Here is a 24,004-nt window from a genome sequence, read left to right as displayed (position 1 = left end):
AAAGTATTTATTTGTGTGATGTGGTACAAAAAGCACTGGCCTTGGAGTCTGGGGACCTGGGTTGAAATCCTGGCTCTGCCATTTACAAGATGACCTTAGATAGGTCACCTCTTTGGGCCTGTTTTATCACCTGTAAAATGAGGGCACTAGACTTATAGTATGTTGGCCAGACCATGGGATTTGTGTTCAAATTTCAGCTCTCTATACGACCGTGGATCACCAGTTCTCTTTGAGTTTCCATTCCCCATTTGTAGCATAATGGGGTTACACTCAGTGTTCTCTAAGGTTCAGCCCTATTCTGAGATTCTCTTCATCTCTGAGGACAGAGTGATGGGAGAGGGGGATAATTGGGTCAGCAGCAGCAGGATAGATCCTGGGGGGAGGGTGGACTGTGCTAGAGAGAAGGATGCCTAGCAAGGAGGGGGCTGAGGCTGATGTAGCTCAGATGATGCCCTGCCAAGGCCAGACTAGGGGAAGCCACAGGGTCCTCACCTCTGGAGGGAGCTGGGGCTGCTCGGGCTGGTGCTGGCCTCCTCCTCTGGCCCTGTGGAGGGCCTTTCTTTGTTGGTTCTGCAGGGGAAAGGAGCACAGCTCAACAAAGTGACCCAGGATGCTCTGTCCCCTCACCCTGACCTGCCTGTGAGAAGGTAGCAGCTGAAGATGCTTATCCTTGTCAGGGGCAGGGGGCGTCTCCTCTTGGCCCTCTCCCTCTTCCCCCAGATGCTCCACATCCCCTGCCCTCTGTGTCCCTCAGCCTCTGCTCTCTGTTTGGCCCAGCCTCGCCTTGCTCCCCCCAGATACTCACTGGAGTTCTTAGGAAGCCCATCGCTGATGCTGACCATCAGGGTCTTGCCACTGGCTTTGAGCGTGGCCAACTCTCCTGGACCTCGGGAGAAGGTGATGGTCCGGGATCCTCCTCCACCCCAGCCTTCCTTCTTTACCCGGAACTGTAGTCTGACAGAGGGATAAGGAAGTCAGGGAGAGAGACCCAGGTAGCCTCTGCCCCGTCCTGCTCCACCCTTCCCATCCCCTTTGCTGTGCTCCTTGCCATGTTCAGAGACCCAAGAGGTGGGGAGGGGGAGAAGAGAGAAGATAGGCTTTCTTAAGTGCCTACTGTGTGTCGTGCACAGAGCCTAGCACTTTGAACTATTCTCTCATTTACTCCTTGCAACAATCTTGGGGAGTAGGTGTTATTATCATCCCTATCTTACAGTTGAAGAAACAAGAGACAAGAGACAAACAGAAGTTAAGTGACTTGCCCAGGGTCACACAGGTAGGTGCTAAGTCTCTGAGGCTAGATTTGAAATCAGGTCTTCCTGTTTCCAGACCCAGCGCTTTATCCCTGTACCATCCAGCTGCCTTGTCGCTTGTAAAAGTCATTTTTCTTGAAAATGACTGTCCTCGTTGCTAATTCAGGGGATGAGTAATGATGGTTTATAAAATATGGGCTCAGATAAAGGAAGAAACATTATTATTATTATCATTGACAGGATCATAGATTTAGTGTTGGAAGGAGGGACAATAGAAGCCATCAAGTTTAACCCCCACTCCCATTTTGTAGATGAGGAAACTGAGGAAGAAAGGTAGTAAGTGTCTGAGGCAGGATATGAACCTGGGTCCTCCCAGCTCCTAGTCTGGTGCCCTCCCTATTGCACCAAATCCCAAATAGGAAAGGATTGGACAGGGTTATCTTTGGTGATCCAGCAGGGGTCCCAGAGCCAGCCCCAACTGCCCTCCCCACCCCTCCCTACGTGTCATCGAAGGTCAGGGTCAGGATGTTGTGAGTAAGCTCCTGGAAACGCTTGCACAGGAGACTGATGAGCTCTGTCTTGAAAACACTCTCCAGGAAGCTGTCTGCCCCGACCTCATGGAGGATGAAGAAGTCATCCTGCCTGGTGCTGGAAGGAGGCAGAAAGACAAGGGATTGAGGGGAATTGAAGGGCACAGGGCAGGCGCTGAGCGCTGAGATGGGCACAGAAGACTCCTGTCTTCCTAGTGGCTGGAACTGTGAATTTGCTTCAGCTTGGTATGGTCAAAGCAGTGCCAGACCCAGTCAGGACTCCCGGATCTGAATCCAGTTCCAGACCTTCTCAGAGCCTCCTTTTTGCCTTGAGTAGACCCAGGTCAATAACACTTCCACTGCTGCCCTCTCTGGGTGACTTTGAGGAAAGCTTTTTGTAAACCTTAAAAGGGAGCTATTGTTATTGTAATTATTATTGTTATTCACAGATTCTAGAAGCTGGAAGGGACCACAGAAGCCCTTCTAGTCCAACCCAGACTTGACCAATAATCCTCTCTGGAAAAGACCTGGCAAATGGTGCATCTTTTTGCATCTTAATTTTGCTTGAAGACCTCAATGAGAAGAACTGTCTCTCTCCACCAGGCGGCATTTATCATTAACATTGCTACTACTACTACCACTACTACTACTACTACTGCTATTACTGCTACTACTACTACTACTACTACTACTACTACTACTACTGCTACTGCTACTGCTGCTACTGCTACTATATTACCACTCCTCCTCCTCTTGTGCCTGAGTGAATATTTCCCAGGCCAGGGAATCCATCAATTATCAATCAACATATATTGAGTGCCTACTTAAGCCAGGCATTGGATTAGGTGCTAATTCTTATCCTCTAAGAGCCCACATTCTATCTGAGAGACAACATGTACAGAGATAGGTCAATACCAAGTAGACAGTGACTGATGGGTAGGGTTTGGATTAATCTCATTAATCTTGGGTGAATGGGTGGGCAGGAAGGGAATAAGCATTTCTATAGGACATACTGCATGCATAAGCATTTATAAGCAGCTGTTATGAGCCAAGTACTTCACAAATATCTGATCTTCACCACAATCATGTAAGGTGGGTGCTATTACTACCTCCCAGTTAAAGTGACTTATACAAGGTCATTCAACTAGTGTCTGAGGCCATATTTGAACTCAGGTTTTCCTGACACCAGGCCCAGTGCTCTAACCATTGTGCTGATGACTGACTCTAGAGCTCTCCAGTGTTCTCCTCACCTGAAGTACGTATCCCTGGGCTGCAGAAAGATTCCAGGCAGTAGGAAGAGGGTAGGTAAGAGATGTGGGCAAATGAATGAATGGATGGGTCACTGAACAGCTGAGCTTACCTGAGGGAGACCCCCCGGAGGGCCTGGATTTCTATTTTCTTCTTCAAAACCTCTTGAATCTGTCCCTTTTCTGGACCCTTCTTTACTTTCTCCCGCCCGATCACATACACATACTTAGGAGTCAGAATTAGGTCCCTCTTGATGGGCTGTGGGAAAGAACGGGTATTGCATTGGTGTGGGCATAGGGAGGGGCTGGGGCTACCTGAGAACTGTATGGAGACAATTCAGTAGAGAGAGACCTAAGGAGACCTAGGTGGATGGCCATGGAAAAGTTAGTTTACATCCCTCAACCTCAGTGATCTCATCTGTAAAACAGGGATATTAATAATTAAAGTCTAGTTAAGACTTAAAGTCTAGGGATGTTGTGGAGGAAAGGTATCTTGTAATTCTTTTAAAAAGTCCTGCACAAATGTGAGTTGTTGTTATTATGGGGACCTCTGGGCCTGGGGGGAGCAGGGCTTAGAAGCTCATATGCTCACAGATTTAGAGCTGGAAGGAGCTTCAGAGGCCATTGAGTCAAATCCCCTCATCTTACAGATAAGGAAACTGAGTTCCTTTGAGATCAGGTGACTCCCCCAAAGTCAGAGGCTATAAATGATTTGGGATTTGAGCTTAGGCCTTCTGCATTGGGGGACTTTCAGAAGGGGAATTAGAGTGGGGGGGATGTATAAGTGGGACACCTGAGTCTATATGGGTGTTGGGAGCTGGCCCTGGCAGTGGTGGCAGGGACTGCTTGGGTGGCTGTGGGTCTGGAAGGGATTTGGGAGGCCAGCACACAATGAGCCCACATGGATTTGGTGGTCAGCACTTGTGTTTTGGAGGTGGAAGTCCTGGATCACCAGGGCTCCTTTCATGGGTCTGACCCAGGGCTTGAGCAGGGCTGTCCTCACCTTGAAGCGCCGGTCATACTTGGTGATGGAATCTGCGAAGTCTACACGCTCACGCTTGGTCAGAAACTGGCGAAGCTCAGGCCTTGACTCCAGCCCCAGGTAGTCACCCACAAAGTTTCTGTTGATGCTGTTCCTTCTCCTTTCCTTCTTGTTTAATAGGATGTTGGAGGCTATGGGGGACCAGGATGCAGGATCTCAAGGCTTAGGGCCCACAGGGCTCAGGGCCCTCAATTCCCCCATCCCGTGAGTGTCTGTCCACATCTGTCCCCATTTCCCCCATGGCTCACCTTCCTCTCGCATCTGTTCATATCTTCTCACAGCCACATGGCGCCTCCAGGCTTTCTGGATGGTGCGGGCAAAGCCATCAAACTTGCGTTCTCTCATTTCTTCCAGGAGGAAGAGCTTGGGGGAGAGAGAGGGCAAGGGCCTGAGGGAGATAGGCCAGCAGCAGCCCCAACCCATTCAGGAAGGGCCAAAGATTGCCTCTCTCCAGCAGGCAGGGGGTCCAAGCTGGGATCCCCCACTTTCTACTTTGAACCATCCCATTCCTCCATCCCCCAAACATAGCCACCCTCCCATTTCTTCCCCTCTCTAGCCTGCTGTGCCCTCTACTTAATTCCCCATGTGATTAAATGTCTCTGTGGCTTAGTTGGTTAAAGTGACTGTCCAGTAAATAGGAGATCCTGGGTAGCCAGGTGGCACAGTGGGCAGAGTGCTGGCCTGGAGTCAGGAAGACCTGAGTTCAAATCCAGCCTCATATACTCATTAGCTGTGTGACCCTGGGCAAGTCAGTTAACCCTGATTGCCTCAGTTTCTTCCTCTGTAAAATGAACTGAATGAGGAAATGCCAAACCACTCCAGAAAATCCCAGATGGGGTCACAGAGTCAGACACAACTGAAATGACTGAACAACAACAAATGTCCATTGCTACTATCACATTTAAGCTACACATGGGCCCTATGCAGATCACAAAGATTACCCACGCTGTGTGTATATGCATGGAGACTCACAGTCACGTATGATTACAAGTGTGAACTGTGTGGCAGGTTATGTGTGTGACTGCACACAGGTTACAAGGGTTCACATGTTCATTAGACTATGAGCTCCTCTCAGGCAGGGGGTTCCTGGCACATAGTAGGCCCTTTCTGAGTGTTTATTGACTGACTGACATGGATCACACATTTCACACACCTGCAGGTCTCACGTGCACAACAATCACTCATAAGTCATGCCCACTATGGTCCAGGCATTGGGCCAAGGGCTGAGACGCCCTTACTGTACACACACACACTTACCGACTCTGGGTTTTTGATGAAGACCTTGGAGCGTCCCATTTGGTACTGGTCGGGGTCCATGTTGACAGATCGGAGCAGGTGCTGCACTCCCTGACGTTCGTCGCCGTGCCACCGTGGCCAGGTCTCTGGAGTCAGGATGGCATACCTGGAGGTGTGGGCGTGAGGGACAGGCTGGCCATTGGGCCTGAGGGATGGCCCCAGCCTCACCCTATAACCCACCCCCCCATTCCATCTGAGGCATGCCCATCTTTGTACCAGGAGGCGGGGCTTGGGGCCCATGGGCTGGAGGGCCTAGGACATCCACCGTGTAATGAATTAATGAATGAAAAGCCATTTATGAAGATGTCCCTGTGGGCTAAACATTGAGAATGGGGGTCAGGGCCAGCCCCTCACCTCTGCAGGAACTTGGAGAAAACACGGCGGTATGCAAAGCCAGCACGGCGGACGCGGATGTTTTCTTTCAGACCCAGATACTCCACCTGATGTTTCACCCTGGGGTCCATCCAGGGTCAGGGAAAGTCAGTACATGGAATGGCTCAGCTTGGGGGGAGCAGGGCCATGGGGAAATGGTCAGTGTAAGGAGCCTGGGAGTTAAGTGGGTGAGGAGGTCAGTGCACCACAGGGCATTGTGGGTCAAGAAGATGATGGTGATCCTGGCCAGGGCAGGGGGTTTGGTGGGTCACTCACCTGCTTTCCTCCCAGTCATGGGGCCTTTTGGTCTCATTGGGTTTAATGCATCGGATGTAGTGGGGCGTACACTTCTTCAGAGTGTCTACCAGGTCATTGGCCTGCCTCTGAAAAGACAGAGATAGAGGTGAGAGACTGGACCGAGGGCCTACTTCATACCTTCCCTCCATGGGCCCCCACATCACATGATACAGAGCTAGAAGATAGAGAGGGAAAGAGAGATACGGCGTGTGTTCTTCCTCCACTAGAATCTCAGCTTCCTGAGGGCAGGGACTGTCTTTCTTTCTGCTTGTATTTAAAGTCTGAGCATTTAGCACAGTGCCTGGTACATAGAAAACACTTAGTAAATGCTTCTTGACCTGACATGGGAGAGCTGCAGAGACAAGTGTCAGACATGTAGAAACATGGCAGAGAGACAGAGATACAAAGAGGAGGTGTGAGGAAATGCCTTCCCTGTCTTCTATATGGAGAAAGCCCTTCCCAGGGACAGAGGAGGCAAGTTCCCACTGAATACCAGTGCTCAGCCCTGGTCCCATCTCACAGAGGCCTCACTGAGCCAGTACAAACAAGGATAGAGCCCCACTGATGGGCTGAGGTCACACAGGGAAGGAGATATACCCCTGGAGTTTATGAAGGGGGAAGCTTGAGGTTCGGAATGGGGAGGAGCAAATACATTGCTTTCCAGGCATTAGCTCTGGATGCAGAGAAGATGAGCCTCTGCTCGGTCCCTTTCTGTCTTGGGGTTAACCCCTGTGCATGACTGTGTTTGGCCAGCCTTAAATTCAGAGATGCTGGAGTCATACTGGGGGGAGGACAGTCAAGCTCAGGAGCACATTAAGTTCCAGGCCCCCAGATTAGGCCGGGGATGAAATCTTCCTAAGCAGAAGTATCTGGGGTAGTGATGACAATGTTACAAAACCAGGGGATAGACACACCTGGGGCATCTCAGTTATCTGGTGAAACCCGCATGGGGGAATGACAGAACCTCGGGTTCGAAGAGACCTCAGGGCCATCTAGTGCAAGCCCTGAGCAAGAATCTCCTTTGCTAACCCCTAACAAGAGGTGATCTGTATGGCTCATTCCGCTTTCAGGGACTTCTTTCCTTTCAGCATGCCCAAATCTACTTTATAATGTCTTCTCAACTGCTCCTCATTCTTCCCTTGAGGCCCAGGCCAGCAGCTAAATGGCTGGATAGAGTGTCCAGGCCTGGAGTCAGGAGGACCTGAGTTAAAATCCAGCCTCAGACACTAATTGGCTGTGTGACCCTGGGTAGGTCACCTAACCTCTGTTTGTCTCAGTTTTCTTGACTGTAAAATGGAAATAACTAACAATAGTACCTCCTTCTCAGGGTTGTTGTGAGTATTAAAGGGGATATTTGTAAAGCTGTAGTAGGCACTTAAATGCTTATTCCCTTCCCCTTCCCTAATCCCCCATTCCTGGGAAGGCACTTTGAATGCCTGGAAATAGTTTGCTTTCCATACTTTCCCTCCTAAGTCCTCTTTGCTAACTAAACATCCCCAGTTCTCCCACTCAGTCCTGGTGATGTGCGACTTGAGGCCCCTCACCATCCCCCTGCCCTCTTCTCCCTTCGACCTTCCTAGAAGGAGTTATGATCCTGGCTCTGATACTTACTACCTGTAGGCAAATGACAAATGGCATTAGCTGGTCATCCCTTACTGTCTCTGAGCCTCGGTTTCCCCATCTGTAAACTGGGATAAAAATGACCTGTAATACCTACCATTCTGGGCTGTTATTAGGAGATCATGCTTGTCATGAATTTGAACTTTGCAGGCATTAAAGGATTTTATGAATGTTGTTACTATTACCATTATTATTGAATATGAGTTACTACTGCTACTATTATCTGGGAAGATTGGGAGCTGGCTTCTCTGGTTAGGATGAATAACTCCAACCATGGCTGGCGGGAGATCACTGCCAACATGAGGAGAGAAAGTTGGATTTGTGGAAAAGAAGATAGAGACATTGCTTCAGGTGAGAGACATAGCCCAGGGCCTAGATGAGAGATATAGGCCAGGGGGAGCCCTGGGCTCTTACCTTGATCTTGGAACCTGCAGTGCTGGGCCGGCCCTTCTTCTCTGAGTCCAACCTCTCCGGGAAGAGCATTTGAATGAAGGCACTGTGGAGGCACACTCAGGTGGGCTTGGGACAGTGTGCAAGTCTATTCCCTCCCAGCTCCTGGCCCTCCTCCTTCCAAGGGTTCCCACTCTGCCCCTGACTCATTTGTGTAATTCTGGGTAAATCCTCTACCTGCTCTGGGCTTAGGTTTTCTCCTCTGGTAAGCATGTGGATTGAATGAGATGATTTCTAAGACTTATTTGAATTTTGAGTTTCTATGAATATAAGGACCTTTCCCTAACTCCCTGTCTTTTCCTGACTCTCCCCATCCCACCTATCTTTCAGCCTGTTCTGGTTCCCTGTCCCTGTTCCTCTCCCTTCTACTTCCAAGGCCTCAGCCTTTTACCAGTTCCTTGTCCTTGCCCACCACCCTGCACTATTCTCAGTCCTCAGCCTGTCCTGGCTCCCTGTCTGCCCCCTCAGTCCTCACAGCTTCTACTCACTGTTCACTGCTCTGCATAAGCTCGATGAGGTCTGAGAAGAGGACATCTCGGTTTCGTTCACAGAAACCACTGACATCATAGGAGACCTGAGCAAGGAAGAAGCAGGGAGGCCCTGAGCAAGGAAGGGAGCCCTGGCACAGGTGCAGTCGGAGCTTGGGGGCTGCTGGGATCCTAGAGAAGGGGGAAGGCAGTGGGAGAGGCTCGGAGACCTCTCGATTCCCAGAATATGAGGATTTTCCAGTGGAGAGATAGGTCCCTGTAGGTCTAGGGGGCACCTTGACATGGCCCCAGGGCTGGAAGTGCACATGGTGTCCATAGTCCAGAAAGATCTTTATCCGCCCCCATCTAGCCCTCTACAAAGCAGTTCCCTCACAGCCCAATGAGAGAAGTGATGGGGCAATTCCTGGTTCCCCTGTTTGATAGAAGAGGAAGTTAAGACCCAGACCAGACAGAGGAAGTCATTAGGCCAGGGTTACTATAGCTGGGGAGTGTCGACCTGGCCTTCTGACTTTGAGTCCAACCTTCAATCATACCAGTCTCTCTCAAAATAATAGAACACAGTTACATAGAACCATAGAGAACACTTCCCTGATGATGGCCCTCGGAGGTCATTAGTGAAGCTATGCCCATTTTATAGATGAGCAGACTGAGATCCAGATGGGGGAATTGACTTGCCTCATGTCACACAGGCTGGGGCCTAAATTGGGGTCCTCTCTGACTCCAAATCAAACTGATCTTCCCATTGTACCCTAGTGGGGATGGCAGGCCTGAGGGTACAGCTGGTGGTTGGGCAGGGGCAGAAGGATGAAGGGCATAATCCCATCCAAATAAATTTGATTTATCAAATATTTATTAAGCATTTCCTAAGGAGGAAGAGGCAGTGTCATGATACAGTGACTAGGGACCTAGCTTTAGAGCCAAGAATTGTATGTCTCACACTGATATAGGACTGCACTGGGGATGGGAATTTGAAGATCTTCCCTGACCCTTAATAGTTCTAGGGGGGAGTTTGAAGACCTTCCCTGCTTTGAAAGTAAACTCTGCCCCCTAATAGGCTGAATGTAATCACATGGAGCCTATGATGGAGGGAATTTGCTGAAGGGAAGCGGAGCCCACAGGAAGCTGGTCAGAGCCAGAGAGACGATGGGAGAGAAAGGAGGTTCAGGCAAGGAGATAGAGAGGTTTGTGAGTAAATATTGATCTTGTATTGGTTTGTGGAAGGCTGAAGGATGCTGTGGCTCTCAGTGTTGCGGCTTCTGAATATCTTTGGTCCTATGATGGAATTGGCTTACTGGTTTTGGGATTTGGTTTTCTGGAGTCTAAATACATGCTTCAGTTCTGTCCTTTATCTGGAGAGTTTGGTATGTTTTGTGACCAAACATCACGCTATACTTATAGTCACGGTCTTTATCATGATTGTGGGTGCTGTAAATATTGCATTGGTGCTACGGGGACTCTGGGCATGATATGGACTCTGAACTTCTCAGCACTGGAGGCAGTTTTCTGAGACAGTTGCAGAGAAGGTGACAATTTGCATTGGGAGAAGCACTTCCCTGGGACTCTCTCCATCAGTGGCATCACATCCCCATCCTTAGTCTTGATTTTGTATGGTTAGTAATGATGGTTAGAGAGAAAGATACTTTCAAGGACTAACTCTTACACCCACTGGCTGGGGGGTCCCAGGCAGGTCTCTCAGTGCTCTGGGCAATTCTCAACTAATCAATCAGTCCATCAATCATTTATTAAGCAGAGCAGGGGCTGCCCTGATTTGGTCAAGGGAATTTCTGAATCCACGAGTCTCCTTAGATCAAGAAATTCTCCAGTTGAGTGCCTATGCCCAAGTAAAAAGTATTGTGCTAGGCACTGGGGGGCCATAGACAAAGCAATGAAATAGCCCTATTCTAAAGGGCTTACCTTGAACTGGAAATGGGGAGGGGTGGGTGGAGCAGCTCAGGTAGGGGGGATGGTTCACTGGTAGAGGCTGGGGGAGTCCCAGGGATGATGGGGGGGAAGACTAGACTGTACCTTCCCTGCGTAGTGGTGGATGATGAAGCCTGAGTTCCAACTGTTGAAGTGCTCATGGCACCCCACGGCCCCCTGTAGCTTCTGCAGCAGGGTCTGGTCAGCCCCATCGCCTGTGGCATGCATCGTGGCACACACGTCGTCTAGTACACTCATGATGCCCGGAGGATTCTGGGGCCAGAGAAAAGACTCAGACCTGGGTATAGCATCTGACATCTCCCCAGCCCATGGTCAGCCTTTGGCACGGTCATCCCAAGGACCAGGGTGTGATGAGCTATTTAGAACTGGAAGGAGCCTTAGAGGTCATCTAGTCCAAAGCCCTCATTTTTGGGAAAGGAAACTGAAGCCCAGAGAGAGTGACTTGCCCTAGGTCACACAGATGGTGGCAGCATTGGGATTTAAGCCCAGTTCTCCAAATCCAGCGTACTCCCCACCATACTACACTCCCTCTCCTAACTCCTGCCCAAATCCCCGGATCTAAACCAGGGACCTTTAGATCTTCATCCATTCCAGCACTGATCACTGACCTCCCTTGTGATCACTGACTGCTATGTGATCACTGGTGGCTTTGTCCTTGACCAAGACTGCTTGGCTGGGAGTTACAATGGATATGGGAACAAGCCATACTCCAAGATCCCCCTTCCTGGCAGTGCACATCCAACCTAGCCCTTTCTCATAGGCCCTTCACCCAGCCTGCCCTGCCCCCAACTTGCATAACTCAGATCCTTGGCTCACCAGCTTGTTCTCGATGAGGTCACATACAACCTTGTTATTGAAGTACTGGATGGGGTTCCATTTGATGCCTTCTTGAACATATTCCTCCTAGTGTGGATGTGTGGAGGGAATGAGACAATGAGTAGTGAGTAAATAGGGGGGGAGTTAAAGGGAGACAAAGGCCAGAGAGACCCCCCCCCCATTCTAGGCAAGGAGCCCAGGTTCCTTTGACCTACTCTAACCACTGTCTCCTTCCCTCCATCCCAGGGAGCACCTGGGGCTCTGACAGGGGAGCTTTTATCTTATCCTACCCAGATTCAGGTCTCTCTCTACCTGGCTTCACAACCACCAGCCACGACAAGTACCTTCCTCACCCCTTCCCAGAATTCCTTTATGTATAGTCTCCCCCTTCCCTCCACTATAATGTAAGCTCCTCGAGGGCAGGGATTGCCTTACCTTCTTGTTGTATCTTGGGGACTAAACATAGTGCCTGGCACATACAGTAAGCCCTTAATAAATACTCTGTATTTCGCCCAAGAAAAGTCAGGGCTGAATAGGGGAACCTGGGTGTCTGTGTCCAGAGTCAGGGTTGGAGGTCCAGGTCAAGCCTGGAAGGACTTTGGAATCCCTTGGAGGGTGCACTGAGAGAAACCATGTGCCCCAGCATTACTGTCCTGTAGAGCACCGAGTCCACTGAAATCTGGCTGCTTCCTGCAGCCCGCCCTTCACACAGGCCGTCTGTGCCTGGAGTGTCACCTTCCTCACCTTTGCTTCTAGGAAATCCTAGCTTCCTTCCAGGCCCAGCCCAAGAGCCACCTCCTGTCCAAGGCCTTTACAGACCTCCTAACTGTGAGGACTCCCCAACAATTTTATATTCATTTATGTGGACTGTGATCTTTCTACAGCATCCCTCTGACCGTGCCACTGCTTCCCCTCAAAAAGTCCTGGTGGCTTCCCATTGTTTCCAGGATCAACTGTAAAATCCTTTACTTGGCTTTTAAAAACCTTCATGACCTGCCCCCTCCCCAGATTTTATAAATCTTCTTGCACTTTACCACTCTCCTCCCACCCTTTGTTGTTGTTCAGTCGTGTACAACTCTCCATGACCCCATTTGGGGTGTCTTGGCAAAGATACTGGGGTGGTTTCTCCAGCCCATTTTACAGATGAGGAAACTGAGGCAAATGGGGTTAAGTGACTTGCCCAAGGTCACACAGCTAGTAAGTGTCTGAGGCCAAATTTGAACTCAGAAAGATGAGTCTTCCTGACTCCAGGTCCTGCACTCTACCCATTGTGCCACCTAGCTGCTCCCACCTCCACCCACACCCCTACTCTGTGATCAGTGATGCCCGCCTCCTTGCTGTTCATAACTTGTACCAACAAGACTAATTGATCTCTTGCCTGGGCATTTTCACTGGGCTGTTCCCCATACCTTCCTTCTAACCCACCTCAACTCCCACCTTCTACAGGAAGCCTTTCCCAATCCCCCTTAATTCCAGTGTCTTCTTTAATTTTATTATGCTTATCTCTGATTCCTAGTGTCTCTTGTTTATTCATACAGGGCTGTTTGCATGTTGTCTCCCCCCATTAGACAGTGAACTCTCTGAGAGCAGGGACTGTCTCCTTCCTTTCTTAGTACCCCCAGTCCTTGGGATGGCACCTGGCACATAGTAGGTGCCTTAGAAATGTCTGCCTGACGCCCAAGCTCTTCTAACGTACCATTGCTGCCTTTGAACCAAAGAGTAAGGCGGTTACTTTCATCTCACTTACATTTCATCTCTTGAGCTCTGGCCCCCAGAACCCTCAGTTCTGGGAACTGATTCGGGAAACATCAATTGACACAGGAACGGAACAGCCCTGTGTCTTCCTCTGTCTTTTCCTCTCCCCCAGTGTCTGGGCACTCACCTGTTCAGCCTTCAGCGTCAGTTCAATGAAGATCTGCTGTAGTTTCTCATTCACGAAGTTGATGCAGAACTGCTCAAAGCCATTTCTCTGGGGACAGGAAGGGGGCACTGATGCCATCACCATTCCCTGCTTTCAACCCATCTCTCCCTACCCCACCCCCATTCCTAATAGGGGTGGCGCTGAGGGCAGTGGATGAATCTCTGGCTCTTTGAGGATGGGAAGCAGGGGGGGCTACAAGGCAGGGATGGGGTCAGACTGGGGAAAAAGGGACACTGAGACCCAGGCTTGGCTCTCCCCATCTACCAAGTTGTTTGGTACCTGGAATATCTCAAAGCCGTAGATATCCAGGACTCCAATGCTGTATTCTTCTTGTGGCTTCTGCATGGCTCGGTTTATGGCCTAGGGAGGGAAGGGACAGAGCCTGGGCTGTCAGGAGGCAGCAGGGCTGCCCAGGTCTGAGCCTCAGTCATCAAAAGAGAGCAGTGATGGCCTAAGACACTGCAGCCTGACTCCACTTACCCTCTTTCTATAACCTTTTTTTTTTTTTTTGTAATTTTTAAAATTCATTTTAAACTTAAATGTAAAGCAAGAAAAGAAAAGAAGGGGTGGCTAGGTAGCACAGTGAATAGAGCACCGGACCTGGAGTCAGGAGGACCTGAGTTCAAGTCCAGCCTCAGACACTTAACACTTACTAGCCGTGTGACTTTGGGCAAGTTACTTAACTCCAATTGCCCTGCCTAACCCCCTCCAAAAAAAAAAAAGAAAAAAATCTCAAAACCATTTCCACATACACAGCAGCACATAGGAGAGGATTCAATATAAAGCAATAAATTTCCCTTTCAAGAAAACCTATATAATAAATACCATACGTTGTTTTCAGTACTACCCAGCTTTTCTTTGATTCCTTGTAGGTTTTTTTTCTTCTCTGCTGTGCACTTTTTACTTTATTTTCTTTTCCCTCCCTCCCCTGTCTATACTCTCTTGAAGGGTAGGGAAAAATCAGAGAGGAGAGAAGAGCAGCTCTGTTGCGTGGCGGGTAGAAAACTAGGCTTAGAGTCAGGAAAATCTGATTTTGCTGAACCTCAGTTTCCTCTTCTGTAAAATGGGGGTAATTATATCACCTACCTCACATGGGTGATGACAGGATCAAATGAAATAATACATGTGATATGTTTTGCAAACTTAAAAGTGCTATATTAATATTATTGATAATAACAAAGGCTTAGGGTACTGGGATGGGAGAGGTTTGAAATCTCAGAATTAGGATGATAGTCTAATAGGAGAGGGGGGGGTTGGCAGAAAGTAGGTTTTAAGAGAGAAGGAATGAGATATAAAAGATCATTGACTCACAGAATGTCAAAGCTTAGAGGGAGCCTAGAGACCATCTGCTAATTTTTGTTTGTTAGTTTTTTAAATAAAATTTTGTTTTTTCCCAGTTACATTTATTTTTTTTGGAGGGGGAAAGATAGGGTAATTGGGGTTAAGTGACTTGCCCAAGATCACACGGCTTTTGTGTGTGTGTGTGTGTGTTAAGTGTCTGAGGCCAGATTTGCACTCAGGTCCTCCTGACTCCAGGGCTGGTACTCTATTCACTGTGCCACCTAGCCACTCCCCAAGTTACATTTTTAACATCCATTAAAAATATTTTTTTTGAGTTTTAAATTTTCTCTCTTTCCCTCATCTTCCACTTCCCTGAGATGGTAAACAATTTAATAGGTTATACAACCATCTGTCAATTTTACAGATGAGGAAACTGAGGCAGGGGGTAGAGTAGCTTGTCCTATGTGCTGGTTTCCATGTTTTCCCTGACATTCTCTCATCCTCCCTTTATCCAGAGACCATGGGGATAAGTAGTCAAGGGATATGAATAAATAGTCTCAAAAGAAGAATCATAAACTATTAATAATTATAAGAAAGAATACTTCCAGTCAATAATAATAAAAGAAATGCAAAAAATAATAAGAGCTAATACTTATTAAGCCTCTTGCAAGGCTTGCAATTTATTTTACATTCTCTCATTTGATTCTCACAACAAACCAGTGAAGTAGGTGCAATTATTATCCCCATTTTACAGATGAGGAAACTGGAGTTTAAGTGACTTGTCTTTTTACGGCTAGTAAATGTGAGGTCTTCCTGACTCCAACTCTAGAATTCTTATCTACTGTTATCACCTAACCCCAAGGTTCCTTTTGCCTTCTGTACCCTGAAAATCTGCAAAGATGACAAAATATGGGAATAGTCAATGTGGCAGATATTGTGGAAATATAGATGCCTTGATGCATTGTTGGTGGAGCTATGAATTGGTACAACTATTTTGGAAGGCAATCTGGAATTATTCTGACCCAGAGATTCCACTACTAGGTCCAAAGAGCCCACTGACAAGAAGCAAGTCTCCATATACCCCCAAATATTTATAGCAGCACTTTTGGATTGGAAACGAAGTAGATGTCCATTGATTGGGGAATGCCTAAATGAGGAGAGGCATGTGGATGTAAATGGAATATTACTGTGCTATAAGAAATGATGTGTGTGATGGTTACAGAGAAGCTTGGAAAGATCTATATGAACTGATACAGACAATGAAGCAGTTGAGAAAGGAGTGTACAAGATGACTACAACAAAGCAAATGGAAAAAACTACAGAAAACCAGCAGTGAAAATTGCAAAATTACAAAAAACCAAGCATGACTCAAAAGAAGAGTGATGAGAAGACATCCCCACCCCACCCCGTTGCAGGAGTGGGCGGCCCATGCATGTAGGACTTTTTAAATGCATTGATCAATTATCCTCATTTTTTTCCTTCTATTTTTTCTGTCTTTAAAAAAATATTTATCATGTTGAGTGGCTTTCTGCATGAGGGGAAGGAAGGGATACTGGGGGAAATTATGGCGATGTTAAAAAAAAAAGACATTAATAAAAGCTTTTTTTTTTTTAATAGACAGTGTAAAAGTCTCTTATAGACAAGATTTCCCCGGTTCTCAGTGCCTTGCCTGGTAGGCGTGGGAAGGCTCAGTCTACCCCAAACACTGCCCTCACGAACCTCCTGAAACCACTGGCCCAGGGCTCACCCTTCTTATGATCATGATTTATATCCCTATAGTTCTTTAAGGTTGCAGAGCCCTTTAGGCACAGGACCTCATTTGATCCTCCCAAAGCCCTCTGGGGCAGAAGCCATTGTTCCCATTTTGACTTTCAGTGCTCTGCCCAGGGTCACACAGCTTGTAGATGGCTGTGGTGGTATTCAGTCCATGCCCAGCACTGTCTAGTATGTCAGGCTGCTTCTCATACCCTCCTTCCCTACTCACCACACAAGGGCTTACCTCCACCAGGAAATCAAAGAGCCGGGCATAGAGCCCCTTAGCTAGGGCATCTCGAGTGTAGGCGGCCTGCTCCACGCCCAGGGTTACATTAATGGACTCCGTGCGGCCACCCCATCGGCTGTCCATCTTACGGCTGGTTAGTTTGTCCCGGAGGCGCCCACTGTCAATGCCCAGTAAATAGGCAGGGAAGGCCAGCACTGGGGAAGGGCCAGGGCAGGGTCTGAGGTCAAGGCCATGGCTCCCTAGCGCCCACAGCCCCTCCCCTCTATTCACAGGTCCTGCTGTCCCAAGTCTGTCCCCCCATCTCCCTTTCCCCCAAAAGAGCCCTTTCCCCTGGGTTCCCATGCACACCCCTGAGTACTCACGGTCTGTACTCTCCACTCTGGCATAGTTCCCCTCTTCACAGAAGCTAATGTTCCCCAGGTGTAGAATTCCAGCCACTATCTGTAGGACTAGCTGCTGGACAGTGGGTGGGATTCCAATGACCTGCATAGCATCCTATGGGCCCACCCCAAGGTGGTCAGTGCCTTTGTTGGGAGCTCCTGATCCTGGCCCACCTCCTGTCCCTGCCCACATCCTCCTTCTGCCCCTGCCCCTGCCCCCATCTGTGCCTTCTCCTTCCTCTACCTCTGCTGCCTGCCCATATCCCATCTTTGCCCTTGCCCCTTTCCCTATGTGTCTGCCTGGAAGCTCCCTCCTCTGCCCGTATCTCATCTCCACAGCTGCCTTTGTCTCTATGCCTGGGGCACCCCTCTATCGTCCCTGTGTAACCCCTGCTGTTATCTTGCCCCTGTTACTGCCCTAGCCCCAGCCTCTGGAGTTTCTGAGGATATGAGCCAATGCCATTTCACTTGGTGGGATGGAGAACAGGAGGGTACCAGGGATGTGGAGGAGGAAGAGATAGGGGCATGACTCATACATGCATGGGGCCTGGCCCAGGAAGGGGCATCCCCTTTGGCTTGAGGGTATGGGGCCTTATACCCTGATGTGAATAGAGCAGGTGGCCCTGTCCCAGGCTCAGGCATCTCCCTGTGGGCTCAGCCTAGATGCTGGGGGGAGGATTTGGTGGGGGTAGGGGTTACTGGGTCCTTACCAGAGTCTCATGGAAGTCATTGAGGTCATTGGTGCCATCCACCTTATAAGTGTCAGATTGGTTGAGGTAATAATAGTAGTCGGGGGTCATGATGCCCAGGTTCTGCCGCTGCTCCTGGGAGGCACCTTCTAGCAGCTGGGGGCAGGAGAGGGGAAGAAGAAGGAAATGGGTGGAGAGGATAGATAGATGGAGGCAAGGCCCTCAGTGGATCCTGCCCCCCTAAACTAGCCCTCTATGTGCCCAGTGCCCTGGACCCATCAATTCTTAGATATTTGAATCACCTACCCGCCCCCGCCCCCCATGCCCAAGCCCCACCCAGTCCTCCACCTCCTGGGACGCAGTATCATTAGCCCTAGGTGAATGCATCACCTACCTTCTTGCCTCCCTGATTCTGGGTCTCAGGCTCCTCCCTCAGCCCTTGGTCCTCTGGTTTTCTGCATTGCTAGCTTCTTCCCCTACCTCCCAGTTGCCTCTACTCACTGGGCCTCTGCTTCACCAGCTGTCAGTATCCATCCCCTTGCCTTGATCACTTCTCCTGTCCACCCTCCCTAAAATAGCTTGCACATTTTGCATCCATTTGGAAGGTACGTATAGATGTGCTTGTCTCCTTGATAGTGGGGTTTGCTTCACTCATCTTTGCACTTAAGAACTGCTCGATAAATGCTGGCTGATACATTAGTCCTGCATGGCGTTTTCTGAGTCTTTCTCTGCTCCCAGGGTCCCAGCATCAGCCCCTCTCCCCTTCTCCCCTCACCTGGTAGTAGATGTGGAAGTTCCTCTCGTTCTCGTTCTGTGAGACCACCCTAGATTTCTCCAGGAGGAAGTTGGAGATCTTCCCACCATCTGGTTCCCCTCCTCGACTGAACTGGATCTCAAAGTACTTGCCCTGGGCCCAGAGAGGCCAGTCAGTGCATTGCAGGCCTAGTGTTGCTGCACATATATGTATAAGAGAAGGGATCTCTAGGGATGGGACAGAGCCCACATTTACTGGAGTGCCTGGGCTAGAGTCTTCAATGCTGTTGGGTGGCAGGAGCCAGCTAAGCCAGGACCCCAGCTATCCAGGACCTCATTGCCATCCTAGAGCCCAACACAGGATGGTGGACTTCCAGCTGAAGGGATCTTATAGGTCATTTAGCTGGATCCCACCTCATTTTATAGATGAAGAAACACTCAGAGAGGGGAAACATTTGCTCACACAGCAGACTTGGGATTCAAAGCCATGTTCTTTGGCTTCAAAATCAAGCATCTTTCTACTTTCTCAAGGACGAAATAGTTCCTAGGCCTAAATTCAGTACCTTCTGTTCAGGGAGAGGAGAGAGTCTTGCGGGTTGGGTTGGACAGGGCAGGCTTCAGGGAAGTGGGAGGGCTTGGGCTGGGCCTGAGAGGCTGAGAGGACATGGAGAGGCACCAATGATGAGGGGCTCTGTGGTTGTAGTGTTGGGCTCATGGACCAAGGCCTACAAAGGGCTGGGTACGGGTTGGATGCTTGGGTGCTCCAGGATTCATACTGGGTAGACTCACAAAACGGCTGGAGTTGTTGTTGCGAACGGTCTTGGCATTGCCAAAAGCTTCAAGCAATGGGTTGGACTGAAGGATGATGTCTTTTACATGCTGCAGAGGGGATGGAGGGGGTCAAGATCAAGGTCAAGGTCAGAGTAGGTGTCAGGGCCCCTGTACTATTTCCCCACAATCCCCAGATCTATCAGCTCTTCAGGCTAAACATCCCCATTCACATGATCTTTGTGGGTCTCCAATCCTCCCCCTATCCAGATTCATTAGGGGAGTATAGGAGACCATGAAGATAGCCATCTCCCCCTCCCTTCAACTTACCTGGACCTTCTCTCCCCCTCCAGACACCTTGGATATGTAGCCCATGATGTATTTGGCAGCCACCGTCTTCCCTGCCCCACTTTCTCCACTGTGGGGGGAGAGGAGAGCGATGGGACTCAGCTCTCCCAGAAGAAGGGGTACCCAAAGGATGCTGCGTTCTGCATCCCCCAGCTCCAGGGAACAGGGAAGAGGAGGAGGTGGAAATAGGGGAGGGATTGGGGATGTAGATGGTCAGACCTGGGCTCCCAGCTCCTGGGTAGATTAACTAGGGCCCAGCAAGATAGGGTCAAGGAAGACACAAAAGGTGCAGGAGATCCAGGGTAGATTGTGAGCAGGGAAGGTGTGAGGGGGTCAGGGTGTGAGATTGAACGGTACCTGATAATGACACACTGGTTTTCACTGTCAATGAGCATGTTTCGATACATATTGTCTGTGAGGGCATAGATATGTGGCGGGTTCTCATACTGTGCCTGGGGTTGGGTAGATGAAGGGGAGAAAGTCAGGGCTCCTACGGTGCCTCTTCCTTTCCTCTGCTCAGAGGGACATCAGGTGGCCAGAGTCCTGAGAGCCCCCTCTCTGCTGTTAGATATCATGACAGTTCTGGAGGATGGTTTATGATGCCAGAAAGAGGGCAGGGTCATGTCTAGAGCTCTAAGAGTCTTGGAAACTCCAAGAAGAACTTGGAGGTCATATAGTCCAATCCTCTCATTTTACAGATGAGGAAACTAAGGACCAAGGGAAGCTAGTAGAGTTGGAATTATTGGGAAGATCAGAGAGGATCTCAGAAATCCTATTAACATCCAAGGAACCTCAAAGATCCTGGGGGACTGGAGACATTTCTGAGACACTGGTGGATCTGGAGAATCAGATATGGTGGCGAGTGGCAGTGAGGTGGAGATTGATTGAAGAAGTGAAGAGTGTAATTTAGTCTGATTGAATCATGAACTGGGGTAGATGGAGACACCAACCTCTCCTTACAAACATCATCCCCCAACTACCCCAAGGGTCCAGGTCTCACCGCTCCTTGGTACAGCTCAATCTCTCGGTCAGTGAAATACGGCATCTGCTTGAAGGGGTTGACAGAGATGAGGACTGAGCCAATGTAGGTCTGAGCTGCTGGGTTAAGGACCAGACAGTGTTCCTGGCTGAATCCCCTCCTCCCCTTTTCCTGCTACCTGCTTTCAATGAAAGAGAGCTCAGAAGGCCTCTGGTCTCGCCTGCTTCTGACTAGGAACACTTCTTTAAAACATAAGCTTGTCTGGGATCCTTGGGTTAGAGATGGAAGGAAAGGGGGCCTTAGGACCAGAGAGTCAGATCTGGAAGGGGGCCTTAGGACCAGAGAGTCAGAGCTGGGAGGGGCCCTTAGGACCAGAGAGTCAGAGCTGGGAGGGGCCCTTAGGACCAGAGAGTCAGATCTGGGAGGGGCCCTTAGGACCAGAGAGTCAGAGCTGGGAGGGGACCTTAGGACCAGAGAGTCAGAGCTGGGAGGGGCTTTAGTCCAGTTGCCAAGGTCACATCTAGTAAGTGGCAGAGTGAGCTGGAATTTCAATTCAGGTCACCCAATTCCAGAGCCTGAGCTCTTTCCAGGGCAAATCTCCACCAAATGGCCATCCAGTCTCTGCTTAAAGACCTTCAGCCCTCCCTCACTTAAATCCAATTCACTTGCATGCCATGCATCACCTCCTCTTCAAAAACTAAGGACAAACACCAACCTAGGGAAGAGGAACTACTGTTACCTGAAGCAGCTCTTTCCTCTTTTGTGTAGCTCTCATGGTCAGGAACTTTTTCTCTCCTTGAAACTAAGATGTGCCTCAAAGCCATTTCCTGGCTTCAGTTCCCTCATTTTACAAATGAGGGAGTTGGGTTAGATGACCTGGGAGATTTCTTTCAGCTTGAGATCTACGGTCCTAGTTGCTCCTGGTTGTGTTCTCTGAGGTCAAGCAGATCAAAGCTAAGCCCTCTTCTTTAAGACAGCCCATCTGTCTTCTCTCCTACAAATACTTCAATATACAATGTCCTCCTTCTTCCCAGTTTTGTTTTTCAAGCCCAAACCCCCAGTTCTTTCAGCTGATCCTCTTGTGAAATGATAATGGCTAATATTTATATAGCACTTGCTATGTGCCAGGCACTGTGACAAGCACTTTTAAATGATCTCACAACAGCCCTGGGAAGTATGTTCTATTATTAACCCCATTTTATAGATGGGGAGACTGAGGTTAAGTGACTTGCCTAAAGTCACAGAGCTAGTTAAGTGTCAGAGGCTGGATTTGAAATCAGGTCTTCCTGACTACAGGCCCAGTACTCTTATCTAGCCACTGCCTCATCTAGCTGCCTACAGTGTCTTCCAGGCTACTTTGCAGCCAGAACCCCATGCCCTGTGCCCCGTGCCCCAAGGTAGGACAGAGCCAGGACCGACTGCCCAGCTTTGTTTCCTCTTCCTCCTGGATGGAAGGAGAAGTAGAGGGAAGAGAAGGACAGGGAATGGGGGGAGAGGGAAAGGGGCATTGCTCTGAGTTCCTCAGGTTCTGCCTAGCACTTGTCACTGCTTGCCTTGGGTGGATACAAAGATGTAGTCATCCAGGAAACGCTTTTTGAGGTTGCTCACGATGGCATCCTCGTTGATCTGGGGGAGCAGCACCATATCATCCACACCACTCTGCTTCACGTTGTGACTTTGCCAGTGAAACCGTTCCTTGCTACCCTGGAGGGCAAGTAAGGCACACAAGCTTTTCCCCAATACCCAGAGATCATTGCTTCCCTCTCTCCCTCCTCCCCAAAACAATTCCCCAACAGACTTTCTGGCCAATCCTCTCATTTTATAAATGAGGGAAACTAAGGCCCAGGAGAGGAAGGGACTTGCCCAAGATCAGGAATGATTCCAGCCTAGGTCTCCTGCTCTTTCCATTGCTGAAAGTTGGGTCTTCTTATATGTACATCTCTTGTTCCAGATGTGGCCTCATCAGGGCCCAGGAAAACAAGATGGCCACCTTCCTCATTCTAGGCTTTATGCCCAAGCTCTCATTAAGTTTTCTGGGAGTCAGAACCCACACTGCTGCCATATTCTAATCTTGGGTTCTGTCTGGGATCTCCCAGAACTTTTCAGCTGAGCTGCTCTCTAGCATCATCTCTTCCATCTTGTGTTTGCAAATTTTTCTTTCTTTCTTTCTTTCTTTCCTCCTTTCTTTTTTTTCTTTCCTTCCTTCCTTCATTCCTTCCTTCCTTCCTTCCTTCCTTCCTTCCTTCCTCCTCTCCCCTCTCTGTCTCTCTCTTTCTCTCTCTCTCTCTCTCTCTCTCTCTCTCTCTCTCTCTCTCTCAATTCCGCCATCTCTCTCTTTTTCTTTCTTTCCTCCATTTTGGTTTTTTAAGGAATCCACTTGAACAGTTCTGCCTTCTCAACCATGGTTTGGTATTCACTACAGAATTACAGAATTTAAGAAGGAACCTCAGTGAGCCTGATTTAATCCATATTGTTGAGGGTAATAGAAATCATTGCCTCTCCTTTTGGAAAGGGGCTAACTTACCCCTAGCAACATTCCTATCCCTTCTCTGATCCTCCCAATTAAAATAATGTTTATTGGAGGCAATTGAGGCTAAGTGACCTGCCCAGGGTCACATAGTAAGTGTCTGAGGCTGAATTTAAACCAGGTCCTCCTGACTCCAGAGCTGGTGTTCTATTCACTGCACCACCCAGCTGCTCGTTCCTCCCTAATTTTCTAACTTAGCTTTTTTAAAAATTAAAACAACCAGCAATCAAACAAATCCTTTTTGTGGTCATTCCCTTTCTTCAGCAGATTCAGGTCATTCTAAGCTTTAGTTTTCCTGACTCTTCTCATAGGACCAAGTCATGATCTGTATTCTTTCACCCTTCATCATCTTGTTTCTCTCTTCCATAGTCCTGAACACATTTGACAAATAGGGAAGCTGAGGCCCAAAGAGGGGACGGTGCCACAATATACCAGAAGCAGGGTTTGTCTTAAGACTATAAGGCAAAGCCTCTTTCTCCTCTTCTTGGTTGCCTTCCATAAATACAGGGACTGTAGTGGTGGGCAAACTCTACAATTGATAAACAGATTATTCATCAATCCCTTTAGCAGGATAAGCTAACAGGAGAGATTGTCTGTGAATTTAAAGTAGATGAAAGTGAAATATTGGAGAGGGGGAGGAGAGGAATGAGAGTAGGAATTTCTTGTTTCTTGGAGACTTCAGGACCACCTTTCTTATTCCAGTCTAATGTGGTTCAGGGCATACTCTGGCATCCTGCACACTATTCAGGGAGGCTAACTGCCTGAAAAGATTTCCTCAAGCACAAGACTGACTAAATCAATCCACTGCTCTAAAACCTTCAGTGGCTCCCTATAGCTTCAAAAGGATAAAATGCAAACTCCTTAGCCTGGTGTTCAAGACCATCATAATCTAGTTTCAATCTATCTTCTTCCCCAGATTAAAAATATACATATGTGTGTGTTTGTGTGTGTGTATAGTGTATAGATAGATAGATAGATAGATAGATAGATAGATAGATAGATAGATA

General features: G+C 48.8%; 1 protein-coding gene across 1 annotated transcript in view; it reads right to left on the bottom strand.

The window, feature by feature from the left end:
• Window positions 1-24,004, bottom strand: part of MYO1F (myosin IF) — a 43,399-nt gene that overhangs the window by 4,310 nt on the left and 15,085 nt on the right. The window contains exons 2-25 of the mRNA XM_069096546.1: window positions 22,037-22,174; window positions 20,492-20,581; window positions 19,849-19,943; window positions 19,474-19,561; window positions 19,165-19,254; window positions 18,398-18,529; window positions 17,644-17,778; window positions 16,916-17,048; window positions 16,551-16,747; window positions 13,550-13,630; window positions 13,232-13,318; window positions 11,350-11,436; window positions 10,618-10,785; window positions 8,593-8,678; window positions 8,069-8,150; window positions 6,014-6,120; window positions 5,720-5,818; window positions 5,327-5,471; window positions 4,318-4,432; window positions 4,031-4,200; window positions 3,141-3,286; window positions 1,752-1,898; window positions 806-954; window positions 493-570 (exon numbers count right to left, since the gene is read on the bottom strand). Of these exons, the coding sequence (XP_068952647.1) occupies window positions 493-570; window positions 806-954; window positions 1,752-1,898; window positions 3,141-3,286; window positions 4,031-4,200; window positions 4,318-4,432; window positions 5,327-5,471; window positions 5,720-5,818; window positions 6,014-6,120; window positions 8,069-8,150; window positions 8,593-8,678; window positions 10,618-10,785; window positions 11,350-11,436; window positions 13,232-13,318; window positions 13,550-13,630; window positions 16,551-16,747; window positions 16,916-17,048; window positions 17,644-17,778; window positions 18,398-18,529; window positions 19,165-19,254; window positions 19,474-19,561; window positions 19,849-19,943; window positions 20,492-20,581; window positions 22,037-22,174 (2,845 nt within the window). The remainder of the gene's footprint in view (window positions 1-492; window positions 571-805; window positions 955-1,751; window positions 1,899-3,140; window positions 3,287-4,030; window positions 4,201-4,317; window positions 4,433-5,326; window positions 5,472-5,719; window positions 5,819-6,013; window positions 6,121-8,068; window positions 8,151-8,592; window positions 8,679-10,617; window positions 10,786-11,349; window positions 11,437-13,231; window positions 13,319-13,549; window positions 13,631-16,550; window positions 16,748-16,915; window positions 17,049-17,643; window positions 17,779-18,397; window positions 18,530-19,164; window positions 19,255-19,473; window positions 19,562-19,848; window positions 19,944-20,491; window positions 20,582-22,036; window positions 22,175-24,004) is intronic.

Source organism: Petaurus breviceps, unplaced genomic scaffold (genome assembly GCF_028583685.1).
Source record: "Petaurus breviceps papuanus isolate PSGF00001 unplaced genomic scaffold, PetGlider_PUasm1.0 103, whole genome shotgun sequence".
In the NCBI taxonomy this organism is placed as follows: Eukaryota; Metazoa; Chordata; class Mammalia; order Diprotodontia; family Petauridae; genus Petaurus; species Petaurus breviceps.
The sequence above is the reverse complement of the archived record's forward strand: the minus strand, read 5'-3'. Positions and strand labels throughout refer to the sequence as shown.